The following is a 16,978-nucleotide window of genomic DNA, read 5'->3' as shown; positions in this document are numbered from 1 at the left end:
AAAAAAATGTGAAATTTTGGTTAGTTGAGATTTTCTGGATAGTTTTAAAACTCTTTCACTTTAGTAGCTTCGATTCACATTTTCTTAAAGTTATTATTCATTTTCCAATATCATGTCATATCAATTTCATATTTTATTTTTTCACTGAGTATATGAGACCTAGTGGAACACATTATTTTTATGCTCTAAAACTCTTAAACTGTTAAGGTCTTTGGGATCATATGATACTGCATTTTCCTGTCAAATACTTATGTGTTTTCATACAATAAACTGGTTATGTTAATAATCAAGACTAGGCTAGCAGCAGGCAGCATGAGAACTAAAAGACTCAGAAGCTGTGGCTTGGGTGCCAATTGCAAGAATTCTGAAAGACAAGAGTTAAAGTCTAGTGTCCACTGATTATGGATTGTAAATGGACATAGTCTTTTTCACCTTTACTAAATACTATAAGAAGTAATTCAATAGTAAAATTGTATTGAAACAAAATTTTTGGAATGTGCCTATGTGACATGTTTACATACATTCAACTTTGAAAAGCAATTAGAATTTCCATGATTTCCTAGCCATTTCTAATAGTATTCCTGTTAACCTAGGTCCAGTTGGGAAAATACTTAATCATTATGAGGTCATCGTAGCTTTGTTTTATGATTATTACCATGGCCTGGCTGGGTGGCTCAGTTGATTGGACTGTCATCCCATACACCAAAAGCTTACAGGTTTGATTCTGGGTCAGGGCACATACCTAGAATTTGGTTTTGATTCCCAGACATGGTGCATATAGGAGGCAACCAATCTATGTTTCTCTCTCTTCTCTCTCACATGGATGATTCATTCTCTCTCTCTCTCTCTCTCTCTCTCTCTCTCTCTCTCTCTCTCTCTCTCTCTCTTTCCCTTACTCTCACTAAAAAAAAAAATTAATAGGAATATATCTTCAGATGAGAATTTAAAAAAATTATTTCCATGAACCAGAGTGTCCATCAATAGATAAATCAGAGAACATGTGAGATTTCATATAAATATAGATAGATATAGATAGATATAGATATGGACATAGATATAGATATAGATATAACAAGAATGAAATCTTACCATTGGTGACAAAATGGATGGACCTAGAAGGTATTATACTAAAGTGAAATAAGTCAGACAGAGAAAGACAAACACCATATGACTCCACTTATATGTAGAATCTATAAAACAAAATAAATGGGCAATCAAAACAGAAACAAAAATTATTGCCACAAAATGCATGTATGAATCCTACTTTCCAATAAGTTTTTTACTGTCATCTTTTGTAAAACTTTGAACACAATATGAAATTTTTAATATGTCTGATTTAAAAAAAGAAGAAGAAACATAAGTGCCTTATGTTTTGATGACTTTGAGCCTTTTTTTTTTTTTTTCTCCTTTCAGATTTTAAATGTATGGAAGCTCTGGGCATGGAATCGGGAGAAATTCATTCTGACCAAATCACAGCTTCTTCCCAGTATAGCACCAACTGGTCTTCAGAACGCTCCCGCCTGAATTACCCTGAGAATGGATGGACTCCTGGAGAAGATTCCTATAGAGAGTGGATACAGGTAGGTTGCTTAAGACTTGGCACATTTAGGGTTGAAGATGATTTTAGTAATTTAGAAAGGTTGTTGAAAATAAGCAGAGCCCGAAAAGTGTCTTCAGATAAGAAGAGAAGGCTTATGGGCCTTCTGTGGAAGCATGTCATCATCAGGAAAAAAAAAAAAAAAAAAAAAGACCTGATTTTCCCCCCAAACTACACATTTTTTTTATTAATATGCTTCCTATTTCAACAGATGTTTATTTCCTGGATGAAATGTAGTAAACCTACTTGTAGATTTGAGTGAAATACTTGTTTCCAAGTATAGGGTTTTTAATTTATTTGTTCAAGTAGACAAAGGGAAGAAGCAGATTGAGGTTCACTTTTCCATGCAAGGTAATATTGCACAAGTGGTTTATTTGAGGGCGCTGGTCTCTGTGGTTTATGTTTACACATCTATGTATGAAATGCTTATATTCATATTCTCATTAGTGAAATTGTTTCTGCTTTCCTCGCTTTGCTTGGGCATTCCCTTCTCTCCCACAACCCTTATATTCCCCACAGACCCTCTTCCCCACAGCAGTATCCCCACCCTCACTCATCCCCAGTCTTGATCCTAACTCCATATCCAGTCCTCAACTTGCCCAACCTTGATATCTGGATACTCCCAGATAAAGCCCGATGCTCATATTCTTGACTTTTTCATCCACTGTAAAATGAAACATACATATCTGGCTGAGTAGGTTAACCTGTGGCAAATTATACAAAGTAATTTGCTGAAGGATCCAGGCTTCCTTTTGAGGACAATAGGCAGAGCCTTGCATTCATTGTTAGATATATAAAAATGACTAATTCCCAGAGAAAGAATTTCTAAGTAAGAAAAGCAAAACAAAACAAACAAACAAACAAAAAAACAAGGTGATTAACCTTCTATTTTCAACATCTAATGCTGCTTCAGTCTTTTGAGAAAAAACACCAGATTTTATTTTATTTTGGAAAGGTCTATATTAGTTTAACATACACTTAATGTGAAATGGCCTATTACAGGAGAAGAATTCATGCTAACCTCTTACAGGAAATTGAACTAATACTGAGAAATATCTAAAGGGTGAAAAAAGATTGGACTTCTACCTTGAGACTACTGAATCCAGTTCTATATTAAGTCAGAAATGAAATGAATTTGCCTATATCAAAAATGCTCTTGGTAACTTGTTTTTCCACATCCCAAACCAACAAGCAACTGTGTGTGATTGACAGATCTACAGGAAAGCTTACATTTTGCAGTGCTAAGCATGTTTGCATGGTAATGTAGTCCCATTCTTGGTAATGTGGAAAGCGCTCAATAATTTAGGGGAAGTGGTCTTGCAAGAGGTCTGAAATTGCAACTGCAGCAATTCTTCTGTGTAAGGCAAGTCAGTAGAAACATGGAAACAAACTAGGTCCTGTAAAGTAATTTTCAACAGGACAGGATTTACATCATTCTCAGGAGCTAGACACAATTTGAAATGGCCCTAGAAGAAAAAAAATATCTCAAATGTTCCAACTCTATCAAAGCATGGTCAGGAGAAGCAAAGTAACCAAAACAAGAAGGTTTATTTCTTTCTTGTGTTATTTTCCATCTCTGATTCACTGAGGGGCTGCTCCGCATTTTCCCAACCAGGGCCCACACGGAGGGGGAGCAGCCATCATCTGAGATGTTGTCTGTCACCAAGGTAGAGGGAGAAGGAGAGTGTGGCAGAGCATACTGGCTCTTTAATTCCCTCAAAACAAGCACTTCCACCCACATTTTTTTTTTTTTTTTTTTTTTTTTTGCCAAAGCAAATCCCACAGCTATACTAAATGTCTGAGAGGCAGCAATTCAACATGTGCTAACAGGAAGAGAGCTATAAATAGTTGACAATTGTGCCATTCATAAAATAGTTACCATTTATTGAGTACTTACTATGTGGCCTGACCTCACTGAATCCCTGACATATTTTAATTCTAATTCTCCGAGCAATCCTGTGGAAGAGGTACAATTATCCTCATTTTAAAACACTGAGGTTCAGAGAAATTAGTAAATACCCTAGGTCACAGTTAGTGACTGAGTTTGGGACCCCCAGCACCTGCTTCTTTACACAGTGTGCTGCATCTTTATCATTCATTACCACCCCTGGAAATTCAATCACTCACCCCCTGTTAGACTTTTCTCCCACTGAGAAGGCTCACACAGAGATGACCTGGGTGCTAACTGCTTGTCAGCCTGGCATGCAGGGCCCCCTTTGCTCCCCAGCCCTCTCTAGAAGATGAATGTCAGAGAAGTTTAGAGTCTGCTCACCTTGAGGTAAAATGAACTTTTTCTTCTTGAGGAGCTTAGTGGGCTTATTTACATGTTAGTTGTGTCTGTATACATGGTGGGAGTGCCTAACATCCACCCAACACCTAATTACGAGTAATTTCATCTGTTTCCAGCTTTTCAGAAACTTCCTGGAAGTGGTTAGTCCCTTGTTTTTATTAGCTAAATGCTTTATAAATTACCCAAATACAGCATAATTGGACTGAGAGGCAAGCTTCACTTACCCCATCACATCAATATGTGGATGGTATTTGTTTTCTTTTTCAGCTTTTCCAAGTTTTGCATCAAATATACCCTACAAACATGTTGCTGTAGCAACAAGGACAAACACTTGCATGTGTTAAATTAATAAAACAATATTGCAAACTGACTTTCCTTCAAGATAAGAACACTCTTCGGTTCCCATTGTTTTCTCTGGAAAAGTACTGACATAAAAAACAACAATGCACCGTTAACCATCCACATGAACGTTCACAATGGTGCTTCCTGTGAGATCTTTTGTCTGCCAGAAAGCTTAAAAACACGAGGCAGCTTAGTGAGAAGGAGCACGAAGGGAAGTCTCAACTCAGAAGTCTGCACATGGTCATATCCTGCTCAAAAGGCCACTTCATATCCTGAGCAACTAAACCTCTTTATGGTCAATGGCAGAGTTAAATCACAATGTGAAATTTTCCTTTTTTTTTTTTTTAGAAGCATTTCATTCTTTTCTGTGTCCTAGAGCTGATTATCTTATTATTAATTTAGTCTCCTCTTGCTTTTGTTTCTGGCTAGACAATCAAAAATTCAAAGTGTAGATAGACTCAGGATATCACTGGTACTATTTAAAAAAAAACACAAAAAACAAACACACACACACACCTTAATTTCCAAGTACATCATTAGAGCCCAAGCCATTAACCTTACTGAAACTGAGTTCTTTTTCCTATAAAATTAAGGTAATGCATGTGACCTTCTCTATTCAAGCTTTAGGAGTTTATGATACTACTAGCAGCCCTGCTCGCTGCAGCCTTCCAGTAATCCCCCCAACCCCCCCAATGCCCTCCCCTCATAGCTTGCTGCCCTGCTCCCTCCTGTAGCTGTCCACTGCCCGCTTGTACCTTGCTGCCCCACCATCCGTGATCCAGTCGTTATGCTTCACAGCATAAAGACCATTTGCATACTACATCTTTATTATATAGGATAAATCTCAGAGAAATGAAATCTCATTTTTCCTTTCATTTCTGCAAACTAAGTGTATAAAAAACCTGTCTGTTCAGAAGATATGTTCTCATAGATCCTAAATATAGCCATTCACACAAAGCAGAATTTAATTCATTAATTATTTCAATGTTTTATTAATGATAGTGTCCACCACATTGTAAACAGATTTATTTTTCTAACTTTAATTAAAGCTCTTGGGAGTGCTTTCCTCAAAACAACTGTGACTTTTCCATGGTTAAAATGCCAGAAGACAAGAAAAAAAGGCAAGAGAGACCATGCCTGGAAAGGATCTGAGCTTTGTTATTCCAAAGAAATAAAAATGGCACCAGGGACTAATGAATTACCACACCCTCCAGTGACTTTAGACTGAGAATTACTTGACAAACCATTTCAAGCTGGGCTCTACTCTTCTACAAATTTGAAGGCATTGTATTTTGTGGGGAAAATTTTGGTATTAGATTATTTATGCCTTCAATTATTCCAAAAGAGCAGACAGCATTTGGTTTCTAAGCTAAATCCTGCTTATGAATTAATCACACAGGAGGAGGAGTCCTCAAAAATGGCAGTCTGTAGCTATCAGCATCCATCAGCCCCTGAAGCAAGGCACTCCTGCAACTGTTCATTCTGAGGTGTGAGGAGAAGAAAGGTTCCAGTGCCAACCTTGGCAGGAAACTTGTTTCCAGGTTTTCCTTTTGCCTCAGATGTATGTCTCTTGCATAATATTTTTATATTTTCTAATTGAAGGACTTCTGAAAGCAGACACCAGTAACAAAAGGCCTTAGTGTGATAAGGAGGTAGGCTGAGCTGAATCAAAACACATACACACATACTTAGTCCTGTTCACTGGAGTTTCAAAGAGAGTAGATGACTTCATTAAAATTCAACATGCACAACTGGTCAAATCCGAGTCCTTTGGTTGCTTGGTGGATTTTCAAATTAATTGTAATTTGTGTTCTAATGACAAAACCTAATTTTTTTATAGCACCTTTCCTTTTAGAGCATACACTTCCCATTTTAGTTTTTGAATATAAATTAAGTAGATGAGAGGGTTTTATTTGCATCTTCATGAGACCAGAGAGGTTAAATGGTTCACAGAATCCCAGTTTGGTGAAAAGGTGCAACTTGTGGGAATGATCAGTCTTACACAATAAAAGTGGACAGCATTCCGCAGACTTGGGAAGGGAGGCAGTAAGCACTGTGACCTGAAGACAGACAGCAACTGGTGAATCACCTCTTGTGGTTAGTCTGACGTAGGCCCAGGGTGCAGCTGGAGTTTGCACAGCTCTTTGGCCACACAAATTGAGTTTTTTCACCTCATACTGTATCATGTAAAATAAAAAATATTCTCAAGCCAACTATACAGAGAAAAGCGATAAAGCCAGGTGAGGTATTTGGGGCTCACAGGTCACAGAGGAGACTGTCCAAACGGCGAGATTCCTAACCTCCAATGCAGGGTCGTTCCTTTAGTCCAGGAGGTACCCCAGCATCCATCTAGGGCTGAGAGTTGTTACTAACAACTTCTAAGTGGCTTCCTCATGATTTAGAAATAAATTGTCAGTGGTTACCTGCTGAGAATGAAGACAAAAAGTAATTTAAAGGAATTGGTTTGATTTCAGGAACTAAAAAAGGGCTAATTGGATGTCCTTTAAGTGCCAAATTAAATGAAATAATTAATGAATTCATGGAAATATTCCCTCTGACAGAGTATCAATACACATTTTTAGCAAATTTTAGTTGGAGAACCGAGTGCTGCTTATTCAATTAGAAGAATTTATTTCAAATACTTGTTTTTATCTTTAAAGTAAGTTGTCTAAAATTGAAAGAAGAAACAAGTAATTTATCATAAAGCTTTAGAATGTCATTATTTTAATAAATTTCATATATAATTTTCTTCTAAACCTTGTGGATAAACCTTTCATTCTCTTATATTAATGTGTTGGGTGTGGAACAGTTAACACCTATAACTCTTTTTTGGATTTTTATACATTTTCTACTTTCTAGCAGGTTTATAATCTGTAATGCTGTATTCAAAATTGGTTCCTCCTGTTAAATTGACTAATCCAGACGTATATTGAACCAGGTCTTCCTGATTGTAAACTTTCTATGCTTGTAAGCTAGTCACTTCAGTGCGTGCATTATCTCATTCATGGCATTAGTAAATTGCTGAAATTGCAATAAAATGATAATTTATAAATGTGTGACTAGAGAACTGACAAAAATAGTGCATTGGGTTATCCAAATTTGGAATGATGCCTGTAAAATATAATGTTGGATGGGAGGAGTTGGGAAGGGGTGCTAGATGAAAAAGGTAAAGGGATTAAGAAAAAAACAAAAACCTCATAAACAGACAAATTCCTGATGAGTACCACAGGAAAAAGGGATGTGGGAGATAGAAGACACTAAAGGGGAAAATAAATGGTGAAGGAAGGAGACTTGACTTGGAATGGTGAGCACACAATACAGTATACAGATGATGTATTATAGAATTGTACACCTGAGACCTATATAATTAGTAAAAATATATAATGTTGGCAGACTTAGGGACAATACAGGTGTTCAATTGAATGTTTACCCAGGTATTCTATGTGTGTGAGTGAGTGTGTGTGTGTGTGTGTGTGTGTGTGTGTGCACGCGCGCATATAGGGGTGTTTATTGCAACTGATTCTCACATGCTATTTTAGCTAAAACATTGATCTGGAAGAAAGATGATTTGCTTTAAAAAATTCTTCCAGGTAAGCATTTGGTTCTCTTACCTTTATTCTATTTCCTGCATACAATGAATGCTTTACATCCTACCCTTTCTGCATAACAGGTTTCTTTTCCATGACTAGCTTTCTAACCAGGAAGTCCATGTTCCCAAAATTACTGCCTCCTGAAGAGCTTTTCCTAGTGCTTTCTCTGGTACCTTGGTTTTTCATATTATAGGAAGTGATTCAAAGGAAAGATACATATATATATATATATATATATATATATATATATATATATATGAAATATAGGAACAGATTAAACTCAGGGAATTTTTTTAAAGGAGGATATGATTTCAGGAAAATAATGTGCATGTCACATAATTATTTAAATATTTATAACTGGTTATTTTCTCAAATCAAGAAAATACCAAGGTTATTTTAAATATTTTGGTCAATTTGACCACTTAATTCAGGTTTGTAAATCAGTCAAGTGATTTTACTAATTAGTATTTTGTGTCAGTACACCATAAGGAGAATTCATATATATAAAAGTCTAAGCAACCATTGCAACTGAATGGATGACCAAACAGGCTGTGTGGGGCAACTGGGCTGGCAAGGGGATTATTGAGGGGTGACCAAATTGACTGAGCAGCAGGTGGCATGAGGCGACCAGGCCCACAGAAGGAGCAGTTGTGGTCGACCAGGCGGGTGAGGGGGGCAGTGAGGGGCAACCAGGTTGGCAGAGGCGGGTATTGAGGGGTGACCAGGCCTGTGGAGGGGGCAGTTGGCAGCAACCAGGCTGGCATGGGTGTCATTAAGGGGCAACCAGGCCAGCAAGGGGGCAGTAAAAGGACAACCAGGCCAGCCGGGGTAGGGGGAGTTGGGGGTGATCAGGCTGGTGGCAGGGGCAGTAAAGGGATGACCAGGCTGGTGGGGGGGGGGGGGGGGAAGCAGTTAGGGTGATCTGGCCAGGAGGGGGAGGCAGTAAGGGGTGACCAGGCTGGCAAGAGGGAAGAAGTTGAGGGTGACTCAGCTGGTCAGGGCGGGCAGTTGGGGTGACCTGGCCAGCAGGGAAGGGCAGTTAGGGGCAATCAGGCAGATGAGTAGTTAGGAGCCAATGGTCCAGGATTGTGAGAGGGATGTCAGACTTCCAGTTTAGGGGATTGGGCCTAAGCTGGCATTCAGAATCTTCCAAGGGGTCCTGGATTGGAGAGGGCACAAGCTGCGCTGAGGGGACCCCCCCCCCATGCACAAATTTCAGGCATCTGGCCTCTAGTGTGTAATATTTAAAGAAACCTCTCAGAGTTTTATAATGAAGCATTATTGGCAAAAACAATATTAAAATAACCACAATTTAGGAAGAATTACACTTGAAAATAAATTAATTTACGTAGCATGTACATTCCATTTTCCTTATAGTTTGAGTTTCTTAATATTTTATGCCAATGTCTATTTATAGCCACCATTCATAGTTATATTCTAGAATGATATTTTCTAAGATCTATCAACTTTAAGTATAAGAATAAAAGCAGATATAAATGTCATTTTGTGCAAATTTTTTATTTTGTATATGTTAGAGGTCAAGTGATGTGCAAGTTCTCCTATTGAGTTAGTTAACTGAACCTGGATTAGTATCTTAGTGTCCTTTCTCCTACTTCTTTGCTGGCACTTAATTGCAACAAGATGTGCAAAGGAATTTGGATCTTTTTGAAGATGATACCCTGAAGACCAAGCAAGCATTTCTAAACCCAGCTCAGTTCTATTTAGTTGCTTATTGTAAATGATGTCTATTAAATTGAACAGTCACTGCAGAAGATTTAAACAAATGATTGGACTATGCCTAAAGCAGGGTTTTCCAGCCTGGACAACACTGACAACTGACACTTTGGATTATAATTTTTGTTGGGGGTCTTCCTGTTCATTGTAGGATATTTAGTAGTGTCATGGCCTGTACTAGGAGCCAGTCTCTCTCTCTCTCTCTCTCTCTCTCTCTCTCTCTCTCTCTCTCTCTCTCTCTCTTTCACACACACACACACACACACACACACACACACACACACACACACTTCCATCATGGCAACCAAAAACCTCTCCAGAGCCTGGAGAGGTTTTTGGTTGCCATGATGGAGGGGAAAATTGATTGCCCTATTGAGAGTAAAATTACCCCCTAATCAAAACCAGAGGTGTAAATTCCCCAAATCCTAATCAAGTCATTTTAAAAAATAATCAGTTTAGTCAGCATTTTGAAAGAAAATGTAACTGGTTGTTTGGCTGCTTTTTCTCCCTTTTCAACTGCTTATCATTGATTTTTTTTTTTTAACAGAACCATAGTTCTTTTGTTTTCCAAAAATACAGATTCATCTGTTTATCTTACGCAGGAAAATAGCCTCATAACCTCATTGCTTATTTATCTTAGGGTTTAATATTTTTAGCTTTTAAAAGTGAACTGTTTTTAGCTAAATAAATACAGATGTTATTTTAGAATACTGCACACTCAGGTCTCAAAATGCACTAATAAGGGTCAGATTAAGAAAAGGAAACACAAGGACAAAAATCAAAAGTCATTATTGACAAGATTTAGAAAAAATATGACTGAAAAGAGCTTCTTTTCACCTGGACATAGTGTGTCACTGGCCTTTGTCTATTTTAGTTTTCTTAAAGTATGAGAATCAAAGTGCTTTGTATTTTAATTTTTTAACTTCAAGTATAGTCGAGAGTAAGGAACTGTGTTTGAAAAGCCTGTCTATTGCTTATTAACTTATATTTTCATGGGAAAATACTATTAAGTTCTAATTCTGATTTCTAAACAACACATTAAGGGCTACCAATTAACAACCAGTCTCATATCCATGGACCAATAAAAGGGCAAGTTTGATGATTTCACATCTGCTTTGGGTAAAAGGCAGTTCCTGTCTGTGGTATTTAAAATTTAAAGAACTTCTGTTATTGTACAATTGGGAATCCTTGGGGAGTAAAATGTTAATGAAATCCATAACATGCACAGATTTTATGATAGCAGTTTTAAGAAATTCCTTTGGTGAGGTTTGTTGATTTCTGTCCAGGCGGTTATAATTGTACCTTTACAGAGTGCATTAATGTTCACATTTAGGAGCAATGGCTATGTTTATGCAGCATGTAATGTAACACAAACTCCTAAGCTTTAAATAACTTTCATATCATAATTTGAAAGCCCTAGAGCAAAAAATGCTTGTTCTACAGAATTGGCAAACACCACAGATTGAAACTTTTGTAGCATCCACAGCAATCTCTCCAAAGGTGAAAAAGGCGCCCCCTGGAAATTCTGAAGCCAGATATATTTGGTATTACATGCCCTTTATAGTCCTCACTTAATGTACCATTTGAAAGCTCCACATCAGAATGACAATTTTTATCTACATCAAAGTAGCAATTTTGGATGCTGACCTGAAACACACACATACACACACACACACACACACACACACACACACACACACTTCCTTTCTCCATCTCACCCCCCAGCCTTCAAATTTCATTCCATTCTCTATTCAGATAGAGGAAAGTAAATAAAAAATGCTCTGTAAATTCCAATAGTAATAAAATGCATCATGCTTTTATATTTCCAACTATTGAACAGAGTAAGCATTAGAGACTAATTGCACATTATGAGTCAAAATAATCACTATGTACTTATATAAGTGAGTTGTGCAGTTTTATTTTTCAGCTCTCTAGCGGTTAAAAGAGCATTTATGACATTCTTCTAATTGCCTTCTTTTGGAAAAATGAAGTCTTTTTCTTACAAATATTACTTTAAACTTCTAACTATATTTTCTGGGTTTAGCAAAGAATTAAATCAGCTCCTTCAATCTTTTAGCAAGCCTGAAATGGCTATAGAGAGAATTCCTTAGGGGACAGGTGATTGGCCCAGATAGTTCTAAAGTTCTTCCAAACATTTAAGATTCTGTGATTCTATTAAAAATGAATTTACTGTTATCAGCTTGTGCCTTGGGCTTGCCTACATGAAAATATAAATTTATGAAGTATAGCTGCAATTCATTTTTTTAATTGATTTCTGAGAGGAAGAGAGAGGAACTGAGAAATAGAAACATCAATGGTGAGAGAGAATCATTGATCAGCTGCCTCCTGCATGCCCCATTCTGGGGATTGAGCTTGCAACCAGGGCATGTACCTTTGACCAGAATAGAACCAGGGACCCTCTATCCACTGAGCCAAACTGACTAGAGCTAGCTGGATTTCATTTTAAATACTACTAATAATCATAGCAAAAAAAAAAAAGAAGTAATAATTGAAAAGATTTTCTTAGATCAAGTAATTGTTTCGGTCACCATAAAGCTTGTCTGAGAATTTCACACAGAAGCTTCACTGGTGAGCTTGCTTCCCTTGGTTCCTTTGTCCTCGTGACTGGGAAGTGCAGTCCTTGAGGGGAGATAAGGTAGGCCTAGACCATTCACCTTTCAAGTCTCCCCTGTCTTTGAAGGAAATATCTGTAAGGCATGGGCATACCCACCATCCCCCCTTGAAATCTTGCCAACACCTGCTCTTTTTTCTTTCTATAGGAATAATAATACCATGTTAATTCTGAGCATGTTATAGGCCATATACTAATTCAAAAAAGAGGGCGGAGGCAGCAGCCCCAGGGAGCCAGCTGTATGAAGGAAGTCATCACAGTTGTCTTTCATCTCAAAGGCTTGGTATGTGTATTTAGGACTAAAGCTGATACAGCCAGAGCTCATCTCGGAAGAGAAAGACCAAGATCACACACAATCCAGGTGGTGGCACAGGCTTTACAGGCTCAAGAAATTTTACAAAGTCTTTAGATTGAGGATCTGGAAATGAAGTATAAACTTTCCATAGGGAAATACTCAGAGTAAAGAAAAGACATTAGCAAATTATGTAAAGTACTGAAGAAAATGTTTTTGATATTTCAAGAGGTAGACAGAGCACAAATGGAGAAAGTTTTTTAAGTTCTCAATCTTAAAAAATGAAGATACTAGTATAACATGCAGAATTTTACTGGCCTTTTAAAAAATACATTATTTAAAAAATTCAGATTAATTATTGTGACTGTCGATCAAAATATTCTATAGCATATACATTATACTATTTCTGTAGCTTTAGCTTATGCTTCTACATAATACTACATTCATTTATAAAGATGCTGTTATTTATAATAATAAAAGGGTAATATACAAATTAGACCTGACGTCTTCCAGACATCATTCTGGACATCCTTCCTGACGAAGCCAGGGCCAGAAGGACTCCCAGGTGTCTGCAGGAGGTCTGAGGAAAGTCAGCCCAGGTCCCGGTGCCTGCGGGCGGCCCGATAAGGAAGCAGCTTAGGACCCAGGTACTTGCAGGCAGCAGTAGGAGGGAATCAGCCCAGGTCCCAGGTGCCGGAGGGAGCTGGAGCTGGCAGCTGGGGGAAGGAAGGCCTACTCTTGGATGAATTTCCATGCATCAGGCCTCTAGTTTATTTAGAAAGCTCCAATACCAAAATGGCAAGAATTCATTATTTTAGCAACCATTTACCATGTAAAGAAATATCAGTTAATGCATGTGTTCATTTAACAGGACACTTCCTCTAAATCAACCATGAATAAGTAAATGAATATCATTATCACTATCTGGGCATTCCTATACCTTTGAGGGAGGAGAACAAAAAGGAAAAGAGATAGAAGTGGGTATATGCTGAAATTTATTTCGGGTTATCAACTTCTATAATACAGTAATTTAGTTCTCTTAGTTCAATAGCCCGCAAACCGTGGCTTCTGAGCCACATGCGGCTCTTTGCCCCCTTGAGTATGGCTCTACCACAAAATACCACATGCACATGTGGGCACCCGCTACATTGCGATTGAAACCTCGTGGCACGTGCGCAGAAGTCGGTTTTCTGCCTGGGTGAGTCTGTTTTGAAGAAGTGGTTCTAACCCCGAACCACACTCAAAGGGCCAAAGAGCCACATATGGCTCAGAAGCCCCGGTTTGCTGACCACTGCCTTAGTTGAAAAACCAGAATTCTAGAAGAGTTTATGTGAACATCTATTGATTTATCTATATTTAGAATATTTGTAGATTTCACGTAAAATTCACCTCAGTTAAAATCTTTCATCAAAAGTAATTTTAAAAGATTAAGAATCAGTTACTCCCATTCCTTTTTAAAATATTGGCAGTTTTATTGAAACCATACCAAATGCTGTGTTCTCATTCTTAACTTTGCATCTAAAATTACAGTGACAATGTGTTAGGATTCTTACTGAAAAACTTACTGCTTTGGTTGTTTGAAAAGAATGTTTCTGTCAGCATTCCCAAATATGTTCCTTAGCCCTATTTTTTTTTTCCTGTGGATAATCTCACCTCCCTCACTCCCTCCCCCACCCCCGAAACACCACACATCCAGGTGTGCCATGTTAGACAGGAAAACATTTCACCTCTTATCACTTCCAAGTATGTGGTGGAAATAGATGTGCCTAACCATGTGGAGAAATGCAAGTCATAGCTTCCATTATGTTAGGGACTTTGGGTAGGGCTGGGGAGGGAAAACGCTACTTATTCAGTGAAACATCTGTGCTTGTTCTGCTGCAGTTTAATGTGGTCACGCTGATCTATTTTTCCCATTGTGCAATCCAGGCTGAAGTGCATGACATTGATGTAGCTAGATTCTTTGGATGGCAAAGCAACATGTCGTTAGAGCGCCAGCCTTGTCTCTTCCTTCTTGGAGGGGCATGGCAGTCACTGATCATGGTAGAATATTTTACCTTCCTCATTTTCATGTTTCATCCACATCCACAGAATTTCCAACTTTCTAGCTTTTCTCCTGTCACAGGCTAGCCTTTGCTTAGTCCAAAACTATATAACATCAGTTGTGAATTGAAATTACTGATGATTCTCTTAGAGAGCAATAATTTGCAAATGTTTTATTTCAAGGCTGTTCTTGCCTCCTATATAAGTAAGCGATCCTTTAAAAAGAATCAGTATACACTTTCTGTTTGAATAGGTCAGCTTCCAACAAGAAAAATACAGTTGACCAAATATTAAATCTCTAAGTTCATTTCATCTGTTCTCAGCTGTGATTGGCATCGCTTCAGAGACTGTGCACGCAATTTCTGATGAGCAGTTGTACCAAGGTAGCCTGTTTTTTCTCTTCTCTCTGTCTCCTGGACAGCAGTCTTTATAATCTCAGTAATCCCATCAGCTCTTTGCAGGCCTTTTTTGCCCTAAGTAGAAGAATTTTCTTGGACACCTGCACTCCCAGACTCTCCATTAGCACATGAAACTCTCATTACCATAAGAGGCCCACCTAGATCATTGGGAAATACATGGAAAATCTATGTGAAGGATGCTTTCAGTTTATAGTCCAAGAGACTGATTGAGACCATTACCCCATCTGCAACTCTTCAGTTTCCAGAAATTCATCCTTGTGTTTGTTTTTGAAACTAAGTTTTTAGGAGAAGAAGGAAAATTAAAGGCATGACTTACTGCAAAGCTAATAATAAACAAATCATTTTATTTGTGCTTGAATAGACAAATCCTGTTTGAGTACACATGTGTGTTTATTTTCAGTCATTTAGGAATCTCCCTAATAATACAGATAAACCTTTATGGGATAGCATAGAACCACACAGCTTTTGCAACAGAAATATACCTTACAGGAAATGCTTTTTAATATGTTCTTCATCTTTTTGGTTTGAAAAGCTCTTTAAACTGCTGATAGATTGGAAATATGTGTGTCCATAGCTGAGGCCACTGCCTCTCAGTGCAGAGCTAGCTCCAGGGCTCCTTGTGAGGCTGCTTCTCAGAGACCAGGAGACAGAGAAACACAAAGATCACAAAGGGACTAAAATCTGCATTCATTTCCTAGCCACACAAAGCTATCATTCCAACATCTAATAGAGATCGCATGTGAATTAAGTAAGACCATAGAAATCTATAGTTATACAGTGAAATTTTATTAATGCAGTTTTTTTCAGAAGCACAGGAAGGGTATGGAAATAGTCTAAGATACCAGATATGTAAACATCCAGTATATAAAATAAAAAGGTTGAAAGAAGTTTGAGTGATAGTTAAAAGTATGATATATAGTGAAAATGATTTAAGCCCTGCTACCTTTAGGGTAACTTCTGGGAGGAGGGACACTTACTAAGTTAATAGGTCATTTGAAAAATAAATAAAAAAGTGTTTCACATGGCATAGACTTAGCCAATGAAGTTCATCATTTTGCTGACTCGAGCTCTAAGCAATGAACTTTTCAAAGGATTGGAAATTTTATGAGTAGTTATAATATTTGCAGTTATAAACACCAAGAAAAGAATAATTACATTCCTAGCATTAGAGTATGTTATTTGTCCAAATACTTTAACATAGACTTTAATGATGGGTATTTGGCTTTTGTTCATAAGAAAGAAGTTTCAGATCTTCCCAGCAATGCTGGACTGACCCAGCATTAAATTTAAATGCAACAAACATTGAGCATCTGCTAAGAATTATGGGCTAGTATGTGGGGCTAGGTGAATTTAAAGTTAAAAAAAAAAAAAAAGACTCTGTCTCTTTTCCAAAGGAGTTGTAATCTAGGAATTACAGACAGAAACACACACACACACACACACACACACACACACACACACACCAATTACCCAAATGACTAAGGGAAAAAATATTAGGGTCACATTCTTATAGTGAATTTGTATACAAATGCCTCATTATGGTCATCACAATAACCATGAGAAGTAACAAATCGGCTAAAAATTGGTATTTTGTTGGAGAGTGGAGGAGCCTAAAGTTTAGAATGGCTAATTTTATTTGTTTAACATTGTCCAGGTCACTTTTTAATGTGCAAAGATTCAGAGGTAATCCTGGGGATTTTGCTTTTTGTTTTGTCATCAAATGCATCCTGCATCAGCCCAGTGTTCCCCCCTGTAATCCTAGAATTCACAGAGTATTTTTATGCAGTCTATACTGAGATTTATTGTTGACTTATCCCCTCACTTACTTGAGGGCACAGATCTGGTACCTTCGCTTTCTTTCACCCAAGTATCTGGCACATTTTTGTGTTATAAATGAATAATGCCAGTCACCAATTTCCCTTCACAGTGCAACGGATATTAGAAACAAAAATACCCACCATTCTAAGCTCATGTTCTAAACTCATTGACTTCTCATTAAATGTTTGAGGAGCAAATGGTATGATTTCAACAGCACTGTGAAT

The 16,978-nt window shown here is 37.7% G+C and overlaps 1 protein-coding gene across 5 annotated transcripts in view; it reads left to right on the top strand.

Annotated features, from left to right (window-relative positions):
- The window catches only part of NRP1 (neuropilin 1), a 166,192-nt gene that overhangs the window by 86,299 nt on the left and 62,915 nt on the right, over positions 1-16,978 (top strand). For all 5 annotated transcript variants that reach the window (XM_036454107.2, XM_036454087.2, XM_036454070.2 and 2 more), the window contains exon 6: positions 1,414-1,580. In XM_036454107.2, the coding sequence (XP_036310000.1) occupies positions 1,414-1,580 (167 nt within the window). The remainder of the gene's footprint in view (positions 1-1,413; positions 1,581-16,978) is intronic.

The sequence above is a fragment of the Pipistrellus kuhlii genome, unplaced genomic scaffold (genome assembly GCF_014108245.1).
Source record: "Pipistrellus kuhlii isolate mPipKuh1 unplaced genomic scaffold, mPipKuh1.p scaffold_m20_p_1, whole genome shotgun sequence".
In the NCBI taxonomy this organism is placed as follows: Eukaryota; Metazoa; Chordata; class Mammalia; order Chiroptera; family Vespertilionidae; genus Pipistrellus; species Pipistrellus kuhlii.
The sequence above is the reverse complement of the archived record's forward strand: the minus strand, read 5'-3'. Positions and strand labels throughout refer to the sequence as shown.